At 36.6% G+C, this 11690-nt stretch overlaps 1 protein-coding gene across 1 annotated transcript; it reads right to left on the bottom strand.

The window, feature by feature from the left end:
* Positions 1-536: 536 nt before the first annotated feature.
* Positions 537-5667, bottom strand: LOC109243123 (chromosome segregation in meiosis protein 3). Its single transcript, XM_019410023.1, has 5 exons — positions 5218-5667; positions 4621-4743; positions 3458-3554; positions 2218-2327; positions 537-963 (listed from the first exon to the last, which is right to left on the bottom strand). The coding sequence occupies exons 1-5, from the start codon at positions 5548-5550 to the stop codon at positions 763-765; spliced, it is 864 nt and encodes a 287-aa protein (XP_019265568.1). The 5' UTR covers positions 5551-5667; the 3' UTR covers positions 537-762.
* Positions 5668-11690: the final 6023 nt, after the last annotated feature.

Here is an 11690-nt window from a genome sequence, read left to right as displayed (position 1 = left end):
TTAGTAAAAATTGGAAAAAATTTCAAACTTGTGATCTATTAACATATTTTTATGGGAAAATTTTCTTAATAACATATGATAGTTATATTTTTAGTCGTATTACAATATATAATTTTTAATTTTTCGTTTATGTATACTTTCAAGGTTAACTGAATTTACTAATTAAACATAAAATCAATATGATATCCATATAATAATATGTTCTATTTAATTTTAAATTATTGAAATACCACTTCAAATTCGACATATGAATATGGAAGAACAAAGAGATTGACGCATTTCATTAACACTTGATAAGAAAGTGATGATTCAATATTATTTAAAGTTAATAAAGATAGAGCACTTCTCTTATCAAAAAAATAAATAAAGATAAAGCTCATATTTTACTAAATATTACATCCCATAAGAGAATCTTAAATATTTCTAGATATTTTTTAAAGAAAATTCTATGAAAGTCTTAAAAGTATATATAAAAATTATATATTTATATATCGGTTTGGTTTGGTTCGGGTTTTTTTACTCAATACCTAACCAAATCAAACCAAACATAGTCGGGTTTTATAATCGGTTTGGTACAGTTTTCTGGTTCGGTTTGTAAACCGCTAGTATAAATTGTCAATTAATGAAAACGGCATCCAATTTGGGTGAAAAAGAGTGAAAAAATTTATCATTTCGACAAGTCTCTGGACGTTCAAGATGGCATTTACAATAAGAAAGGATATAACAAGTTAGAAACCTCTATGGAGCTCCAAGTAAAAACCATCACGTAGACTTGATATGAGAGGTTCGAGCAGCAGCTCTCTGCAATGCCTTCAACTTATTAGCCTCCATCCGAGCTCTTTGTTCTTCGGAGATCTGGATAGAACTCCGTGCTACATTATCCGGAGCCTGATTTACTGTATCTTTCTCTGCAGAAGATGTATCAGCAGCAACAATCTTTTGAGGGGATAGTTGAGATGGATCCTACCAAATATGCAACACAATATGGTCAAAAAATCTGCAGCAGTAGGTAAGTAAAGGATGCTAATAATCATTGTAACAGAAGTCCATGCCAAACATATTACCAGTGTGGCACACGAGACCAAAACATATGCGAGGATAAGTCACTGGCCAGATAGGTAACTATGAGATTTTTGGTTAACAAATAATCGCTGATCAGGCAAGTTCTCTTCATATAAGAGTTTTACTGAAAGTTCTTCAAAAAACTTCAGAAAAATTCTCCAAGAGTTACTTTCAAAAAACTATTCTAAAGCCGAATATAGCACACACTAATCTTTCTCTTGCAAATCTCCTCAAGCTTCTAAGAATAAAGTATGAACTTCAAGTTCTAAGAGCACTCCCTTTGGACTTGAAGCACAAATGATTTCCTAGTTTCTGTGGATCTGCTTTGTGGTATTCAGACAGTTCGACCGTTAAGAGATTGGGTACACATAAGATATAATAGAATGAATTGATTGAATCTGCTAGTCTTCTCTTGCCCTACCTTTTAACGATCTATATATCAATTTCTCTGAGGTGGCACATGGAGAGCTGAACAAGGGATTGACAAATTGTTCAAGGACTGGCCTGATCCTGGTCTCAACATACCCTACTCACATTCTAGTTGTACTATTGTGGAAGTGTGCTGTAGCAAACTGCATAAAATATCATAACACAGAAACAAGGAAAACAAATAGACTAGGAATAGGCTTAATTTCTTACTCTATATGTGATTCAGTAGAAAGGGCTGTTGGACCCTATTTTGGGTGTTAAGATGACAGTTTCATCCCCTATAGTTTCAAGGGCATTTATATGAACCTGGTAAAACTTATCAGAATCACAATACTTGAGCATTACTTTCAAAGCACAAGTGTATATACTCTCCAATGTGTAGTTCATCTTGTCTCACTTGAAATAGATGTAGCCCAAGCACATCAAATGCAAATTGACGACTTTTTCATTCTCTCAAAATTTTGAAGTATCATTTTTTTCCTGTGGTGACAGATGGTAAATTGGTAATCTAAACACAAGTAAATACTTGTGACCAACGGCATTTTGGTACACAAAATGAAAGAAAACAGAATGTTATTGTATGCTTCTAAGTAGGGAATAATGATCACTGGTTAGATGTAAAATTTGGGCTTAAATATGCCAGATTAAAGCAAACACTTGATAGTTATTTTTGGAAATAAAACAAACATCGACAGAATAATTAGTTGGAAGTTCCATTATGCTTACCCCAATTGCCTTCTCCCACACATCGTTAAGCATGATTTCCTGAAAATCTTTAGGATTTGGATTTTGTGTGGTATCTTCTGGATAATCAGTTGGTTCTGAGTCCTTGAGTTCTGCACTCAATATACAGCATAAATGCAATTTCTGATTTTAAATCCAAGCATTCACGAGTAGAAGAGCAAACTTATTCATGGGAGACACAAAACATGAATTCTCCTTCTTTGCTATTTACAGAATCAACAAAATGTTTACTTGAAAGTGATCAACATGATTGCAAATAACTACTAGCATACCTCGGCATATCACGTTCTGTAGAAAAATAATATTTAGTTTTTCAAAGCAAAAATGCATATCTTCTTTGAACTCTGCATAATCAATAATGTTACTTGTTCATCATAGTAGTTCTTCAATGTTTAACACGGGAGGGGCTAATATGTCGCACACATTTAGACATTCAATTTTAAAACACTAGAATGTCAAGCTAACCTTGAAACCGTATACCCTAAATAACAATTTGTTAGTGAAATATAACAAGACGGCTCCAAATTATCAAGTTTAACTCTTAGCCTAAATGTTCCAATCTCAAGCCCGTAAGATTTGAATTAGGTTAGTTTCCTCAGGTAAACATAGAGAAGAGGTATTGTTGAGAATCAATACATAGAACTATCTGTAACTGAGTAAGAAGTTGAAGCACTCTGCAAATGAAAGAATTAGAATTTACACTTGACAAAAAATAATTTAATATCTCCTATAATTACCGAACAGCTGCATTTCCTTTTCCTGATTTAAGTAGGTAGGCATTTGGACAATACTTAGATGAAGTTGAAAAAAGAGTATTTGTAAGTTGAAGTTGAAAAGAGTAATTTGAAGTTGAAGTTGAAAAAGAGTAATTTGAAGTTGAGGTTGTGTTTGGACATAACTTCACTTGGGAAATAGTTTATAAAAGTTGAAACATTGTGAGTAGAAACCACTATTTCACTTGAAATACTCCTCAAACCAATATCTCAATAGTTTACCAGTAATTATTGAAGTTAAGTATCTGAGATACTGAAATCATAGTACTTTCAAACTTTAGTATATGCATTAGGAGAAAAGTAAAGCAGGTGATATTAAAGAATTTAATGGAAGTTCATTTTACCAGTAATTCGTTAGTGACCATATATTGCTGCTTTTCACAGCTGGAAGTAATTCAATATTAGAAAACAAGAATACTTAAAGAGTATAGAAACTTATAGAGATATACCCTGTTGATTTGTTTCTTGTTCTTGTACTTGTGGCTCATACAGTTTTGCAGGATCCACTCCATCGGCAACCCTGTCTCGTAGTCCTTTCATGCATAGCTGTTCAAAGATAAAAGAAAACTTTGTAAGCTTGATAATTATAACATATTAACATAGAATCTTTAATACTTGTTATGTATTGGGGTACACAGCCTGTTGCCTAAAGTGTGATTAATCTGGTTAAAAGTCAGCTATGTAATCTGTGTTAAGTGAATATTACACTCATATAACAGGTTTTCACAACAGAATGCTATTTAGCAACAAATGATGCAATTATGGCAATAAAATATGCAAAGAAATCCTAGAGGACATTTGGACATAATATCCTAAACACAACATCTAGGTGAAGGATTTCCATAGAGAACATTCACTAAGAGAAAGAATGCCTTGTTGAAAGATGAAATATCTTCTACTCTCACCCCTGTACTACTTTTCATTCAAAAGTACGAAAAATGAAAAGAAGGAAGAGGAGTTTACTGAAGGGGAGAGGTCATTACCTTGTTTGATCATGAGTAAGTAAATGAAGAAAAGAGAAAAAGTGGTGGGCTTGAAATTTAATGTGCTCAGCCTCTTAATATTAAGAGAACACCTAGAAGCAAATGACGAGATGATTTTTCATCCACGTAAAAAATTGGTATTTAATCTAAAGAAGTGTTGTCCATCTACAAGAATAATTACCTCTTAGTTCTTATATGACAGGATGCATATGATTAAGTTATGAGATATCTATTCGCAAATATCAAACTAACACAATCAAGAGAATTTCAAAATATGGATAACTTCTAGGTCACAGATACTGTCAATTTTACTAGATGTAGATACATCTACTTCTTAAAACATCATAAGAGTACAACAAAATAGTTCTAGACTTCTAGTAACTCGTTGACTTAGGTTAAAAAGCACTGTCGGTATTTTTTTTCCAAGACTGACTATTCTGTTTAGACATGATTAAAGCGTCTCCATTTTCAAAAAGCTTTCATTTCCATATATTCCAGTTAATGATGCAGGCACGCAGCTCTAGTGAAAGCCAAGAAAACAATAAATTTAATTGAAATATGATACACATTCATCACAAGTGTATCTAACAAAATTGGAATATCAAAGCTGGGGAAGTGAAAGCAGTTACCTTAACTCTCTTTGAGCCACCAAGTCTTTCCACCTTATGAATGAACTGATCGAATGAGTAATAAGGAAGTAACCCTGAGTGCCATTCAGCATATAAGCCAAGTAGGTATCCCAAGTCAGCAACCTGCAACATATTAAGATTGCACTATGAACAAATTACTCAATGGTGGAGTACCACTAGTATAAGTACATATGCTTCCAAAATTGTTCATTTTATAGCAAGAATGCAACTAAAAGGATGGCGTATCACATAACCAAAATGATGGACTGAGCATTCTAACTTACCAATCTTAATAAGACATAAGATGAATGATTGTTACTTTTCTTTTCCACTTGCACAAAACAGGGAGCAGCAAGTCTGCTTACTGCCACAAAATGTTTATAAAATAAAACTAATAGTACTGACATGTTAGGTGCTTAAAAAGTGTATGTTAATCTGGATCAAATAAAATAAAATTAAAATAAAACCCTGGAAAAACAAAATTGTATTTCTACAAATTTGTATTCACTATATATATTTAGTGGATTTTTTAGTACATATAATAGGTCTGAGCAAAAGGTAGTGCACATAGGTTACAGCGTGGATCAGCCTCTGTACCTCATGACCGCCGCCGCGATATTTGAAAGCACGGGGAAAATGGCGGAGAATGTAACCAAGTCCTTTATCAGAGAGAAGGATATCCGGAGTTAGCTTAGGCATTGACCTAGGAACTTTCTTCGGCTTAGAGGCAGAAGCTCCGGCACCGGGAACGGATCCGGATCCGGCATCGGCGCCGGACTTTGAAGCATACGCCTTCGTGGTATTGGGATTAGGTTTATCGGTACTGTTTGGATTGGAAGGGCAATCTCTTGACCAGTGACCTGGGCGACCGCACTTGTAGCAACCTGTAGGCGCTGAACCACCGCCGCCGCCATTGCCGGATTTTTCCATTTTCTCGTTTTTGCACTCTTTGAGATTCAGGTTTTTAGAGTGGAATGATTTTTTTCATTTCTGGTTGTAAAGGCGAAATTAAAGAATTTGATGTTTTTCAGTGTTTGGCGGGAAATAGAGGAGGGAAACTGTGAGAGAGTGAAAGGAGGGCCGATGGGTATTAATGGGTCACTGGGCCGGATGTTCATAATGGGCTAAAAGATTGGACCGTATGATGTTAAAATATCATGGTATAGCCAGTTTTCACACTGGTCAATGAAAAATAGCCAGCGTTTATCAAGTCAATGAAAAATAGCCACTATTTTGCTGCAACAGGGACCGGTCCAGTATAATATACGGGAGTTATGGTGCATTTGTGTACGAACTCCAGCATATTATGCTGGACCGGTATACTTTGCTAACTCCTGTAAAATTTGCGGGAGACTGGAGCACCAGTGCTCCAAACTCCAGTATATTATATTGGACAATTATACTTGCTGGAACTCCCGTAAAATTTACAGGAGTTCCAGCATAATTATGCTTGAACTCCCGTAAAATTTGCGGGAGTTCCAGCATAGTTATCCTGGAACTCCCGTAAAATTTACGGGAGTTCAAGCATACTTATGTCTGGTACTCCCGTAAAATTTGCGGGCGTATTTTTCCGGATTTTGAACAGTGTTTTCGCTCAGATTTAAAGTGGCTAAATTTCGATGACTTTTGAAACTTGGCTATTTTTCAACGACCAGTGGTAAATCTGGCTATTTTTGAATTTCTCCCCGTATGATTCGCTCTTTATACATTTTGTTTGGGATAAGTTACATATTTGGCTGGTCAACCAAACTTTATTACATCCTCTAGCCCAAATATACAAGAAATATATATATATTGAGGCTATAATTTTTTAAAGCAGTTATGTAGTTTTTCCATTTCGTTTTGGGGGAAGTTACATATGTGGCAGCTCAATAAAATATATTTACACTAGCTATTCACTATACATACACACTTATATGTACTAATTATATATGTGTAATTCTATACTAACTACACATATATTTATTAAAGGTATTAATCGTGCCGGGCCATTAACAACCCAGTTCGACCCTGTTCAGCCCGGTCCGATAAGGCGTGGGACGATTTGGCTAGAGTAGGGAGTTATTCCGAACGGGGTCGGGCCTTTTTTTGTACCGGTGCACCGGAACGGCTAGTCCAGTAACTCGTTCATGGGTTTTAATCGGGTTCTAGCCCGGTCCAGCCCGGTTACCATTGCAATTTTTTTAAAATTCTGGCCGTTGCCAATGGTCAAAATAAAAAATGACTGTTGGGCAACAGTCATTTTCTGCATTTTTTAGTCATTTCGGCATACCCCTTACTAATAACCCCCTCCCACCCACCACCCCTAATAATGATAAATTATATTTTTAGCCTTTTAAAAACTATAAATAGCCCCCCCCCCCTCCTCTTCTTCATTTTTTCTCACAAACTTGCTCTCTTCTTCTACTCTAATTTTCTCTCAATTCCCTCCTGATTATTAAATTGCTTATTGCTGTCAAGTTCTCAATTAATTATTACTTCAAGTTTATCAATTATTTATTGTAGCCACTATAAATTACAATTATCAAGTGAAGTGTGGTATCATCAAATACAATTGAAGTGTGATATCAAATTTAGTGCGACATATGGACTCCCGGTACACTCGTTCCATCTATTTCTCTTCTTTGGTGTTTATTTTTATTTTATATTTAGAAGTATTAATTTACTTTTTTTAAATTTAATTTACATAATGGATATATTTAGAGCAGTAAAAAAATTGTACTAGTAGGGTGGTACTAGTAAGAATAAAAATTCTAAAAGAACAAAAGCTGGTGGTGGTTCTTCTAGTAGCACTACACATTTCTGAAAGTTCAACTAAAAATATAAATGTGGGTTATGAGCAACTTCAAGAAGATTATGGTATAGATGATAATGTAGATGATATTGAGTCACCTGATAATATTAAAACACCACTATCTACACCTGATACTGCTAGTCAAAATACTAGGGGTGGCGGTCGTGGTAATATAGGTAGGTGTAACAACCTGGCCGGTCGTTTTGAGAGTTTGAGCCCTTATCCCCTCTAAACTGCTTCCCCCGTATCTATTTCTACTATTGTGACTTGCCGGGAAGTTTCATTTTGGTTTTTGGAGTGTTTTGGGACACTTAGTCCCTAAGTGGAGGCTTAAGTCTTAGAATTGGACCATAGTCGGAACTGTGTGAAGACGACTCTGAAATGGAATTCCGTCGATTCCGTTAGCTTCGTCGGGTATTTCGGGCTTAGGGGTGTATCCGGATTGTGTTTTGAAGGTCCGTAGCTCATATAGGCATGAAATGGCGAAAGTCGAATTTTTGGAGTTTTGGACCGGTAGTGAAATTTTTGATATCGGGGTCGGATTCCGATTCCGGGAGTTGGAGTAGCTCCGTAATGTTGATTATCACTTGTGTGCAACTTTTGGGGTCAATCGGACGTAGTTTGATTGGTTTCGACATCGGTTGTCGAATTTGGAAGTTTCTAGTTCATTAAGTTTGGATTGGAGGGTGATTTGGTTTTTTAGCATTGTTCGATGTGATTTGAGGGCTCGGCTAAGCTCGTATGGTGTTTTAGGATTGGTTGGTATGTTTGGTTGAGGTCCCGGGGACCTCGGGTGAGTTTCGGGTGGTTAACGGGTCATTTTTGACTTTGGAGAGATAACAGATTTTGTTGGTTTTTGTTGCAGAAGTTTGTTCTTCGCGTTCGCGAAGAGAAGCCCGTGCTCACAAAGAAGAGTTGGGACGGGAGAAGAAATTGCTCTTCTCGTTCGCGAGAAAGGGACGCGTTCGCGAAGATTTGGCTTTCAGTGTATCGCGAACGCGTGAATGGCATCGCGTTCATAGAGGAAATGGAACAGTAGGGACCCCAGGAATTTGTTTTACGCGTTCGCCTGGAGAAGGACGCGTTCGCGAAGGGTCTGGCAGGTGAAGCTACGTGTTCGCGAGAGGACACTCGCGTTCGTGAAAGAGGAAATTTGAGCAGTGGATTTTTGTGCTTCGCGAACACGAGGCTTTGAGCGCGTTAGCGAAGAAGGGCGTACTCGGGCACAATTTAAAGTTCAAAAATGAGGGTTTTGAGTTCATATCACAAAATTGAATTGGGAGCTCGGTAGAAGGCAAGAATTTCGAGAGATTTTTCAGGGAAGTCATTGGGCAATGATTCCTAACTCCTCTATGGTTATATCCCACTAATCTATGCTTAATTTCATCATTTAATTTCGGATTTGGGGTGAAAATTTGGAAATTTGAGAAAAGTTCTTAGGCCGAATTTTGGGGTGTCGAGATTTTGGTATCGGATTTGTGTAAATTTGGTATGATTAGACTCGTGAGTGAATGGGTGTTCGTATTTTGTGACTTTTACGCGATTTTGAGACGTGGGCATGGGGAGGCTATTTGGGCCTTTTTTCTAATTTCTTGCCTTAGCTTTGATTTCGTTAGCTAGATTAGTTTCTTGTAGCTATATTTAATTTATTTAATTGGTTTTGGCTATATTTGGGCCATACTGAGCTGGATATTCGTGGAAAGAGCATTATTACGGATTGATTTGAGCTTGGTTCGAGGTAAGTGGCTTACCTAACCTTGTGGGGGGGAACTCCCCTTAGGATTGGTACTGTTTGATATATGAGCGCCATGTACGTGAGGTGATGAGTATGTGCAGGGGCTATTTGTTGTAAAACTCCGTTTTTCACTAAGTCATAACCTGTTTCTCCTTGTTTGAACTACACTAGCATATGTAACTATCTTGTTTAGATTAGAAAAATATGCCTACGTGTTTTAACTGCCTATTTGAATTCTGTGCAGCATGTTTAGTAAAATTACCTGCTTTCTTCGATTTGAACTTAGTCTAAATTGTAGGTTTTCTTGCTATAACTGTTGTTTATATTGGTTGAGCTGCATATTTACTTTGGGACTACGGAACGTTATTCCGGGAGATCCCCCTGTACTGCATATTTACTTTGGGACTACGGAACGGTATTCTAGAAGATCCCCCAGCACTGCATATTTACTTTGGGACTATGGAACGGTATTCCGGGAGATCCCTTGCATATTTACGTTTGGGACTACGGGACAGTATCCCGGGAGATCCCCTATTGTTATCACCGTGTTCTGAGCTATTGTCTTTCATTGATTCTATTCCTGTTAGATTTTCGTATTTATTTTTACCGTGATATTTCATTTTGTCTTATTTCATTATATTTATACCAGTAGGGCCCTGACCTGATCTCGTCACTACTCGACCGAGGTTAGGCTTGTCACTTATTGGGTACCGTTGTGGTGTACTCATGCCCTTTCCCGCACATATTTTTCGTGTGTAGATCCAGGTTCATCGTACCAGCCTCATTACTAGTTGCAGTCGATGCTGCTCGTTGGTGACTTCAAGGGATATCTGCCCGCGCCCGCAGATCCTCGGAGTCCCCCTCTATCCCCTTATGTTCATTTTTCCCTCTTTATGTATAAATGATGTACAGAATAGTTAAGACTTCTTAGTAGCTTGTGACTTGCGGGTTTCCGGGTTTTGGGACTTGTTTTCGTACATTTCAGAAGTGATAATTGTATATGCCGAGTGACATTCAATTGCTTATTAGATATTGTTACTGTTAGTAGTTAATGTTCATGCTTTTGTTTCATTTCCGCAAAGTCTTAGGCTTACCTAGTCGTAGAGACTGGTGCCGTCATGACAACTCACGGAGGGAGAAAATGGATCGCGACAGTAGGCCTCCTCTCCTATTATAAAGAATCGAAGATTAAGAAATAAGTGTTGGTAATTTTTAGAATGATTATAAGAAGATAGAAATTATGTAAGATGTTCTATTTGCCAAGACGTTTATAAACATGAGACCGGAGGTAGGCAAGGGGGAATAAGCCAACTTCGTAGAAACATGGTAGATAACCACCAAATTATATAGGGTGCTGATGAATAATCTGGCCAACAAAAACTTAACCAGAGTAATAGCGGTTTATTGGGTAAATACTATATATTGAAAGATCGGGAGGAATTTGCTAAAATGATTATTTTAATTTGTTTACCTTTTATTTTTGCTGCTTTACCACATCTTATTACTTATATTCAAAGGATTTATAACCCTTTATTTAAAGGTACTCCTATAAATATTTGTAGAGTTGATATCTTTAGGCTTTTTAGATAACACCCCATATATATCTGTTAGTTGTTAGCTAGTCTTTCTTGTAGAGTTTCTGTTACTTCTGATATTGGTCGTGCTATTAATGGAAATGATTATTTGACTTTACATGCCATTGGATAGATGATAATTTTTGTATGCAAAAACGTATTATTGCTTTTAAATATGATGAAGATCAAAGTCATGCTGGTGTATTTATAACTAATACTATTCATAAAGTTGCTATATTTTACAATCTTGAAGAAAAAATTTGTGTATGTCTCTTTACCATCAAAATCGAATAACAATTGAATTTATAAGTGGTTTTATGGATACGTGGTTTAATTTGACACAAGGCGATAGATTGAATTATAAGTAAAGTAAACAATAATAAAGTAAATTCAAACTGTGTGACTTGAACAGTTATAGCCTTGAGAAATATATCTCACTCGAACTGAATATGATCCAAATAAAATCAAATACAGAAGAACAATAACTTGCAGAAAGAAATAATATTATAGTAATACTTTTGGGATGCATGTTACAATGTCTATTACAAAGAGTCAGACCCCCTTTATATAGTAGGGGAATCCTGCTTTAGATACAATTTTATAAAAGGTAAGAAATCTCATGATTTGCTAATTAATCGATCTCTCATTTATATGTGCCGAGATTCTGCCGTGATATATGACCGGTTGCTGATATTTCGGCCTTTCCATTATTGGATCCGATAATGTTTCCTCGAGCTTATTCGGGTCGGGGTCGATTCTGGAGTCACGGGCTCGAAGATCTTGAAGACATATGTTCTGAGTTCGTACTTTGGTTCGATGGAACCCGGGGTCGATCTTCAATCCATCACGTTTTGGCCCCAATTAGTCATGCAATAGATGAGCCCGATTTTGACCGTATACAGATAGTCCCCTCATTTTTCGTAGTGTAAGCGATGAGAAACAATATGAGCTCTTGATCCCGATCTCG

This window comes from Nicotiana attenuata, unplaced genomic scaffold (assembly GCF_001879085.1).
Source record: "Nicotiana attenuata strain UT unplaced genomic scaffold, NIATTr2, whole genome shotgun sequence".
NCBI lineage: Eukaryota > Viridiplantae > Streptophyta > Magnoliopsida > Solanales > Solanaceae > Nicotiana > Nicotiana attenuata.
This window is presented reverse-complemented; position numbering and strand designations above follow the sequence as displayed.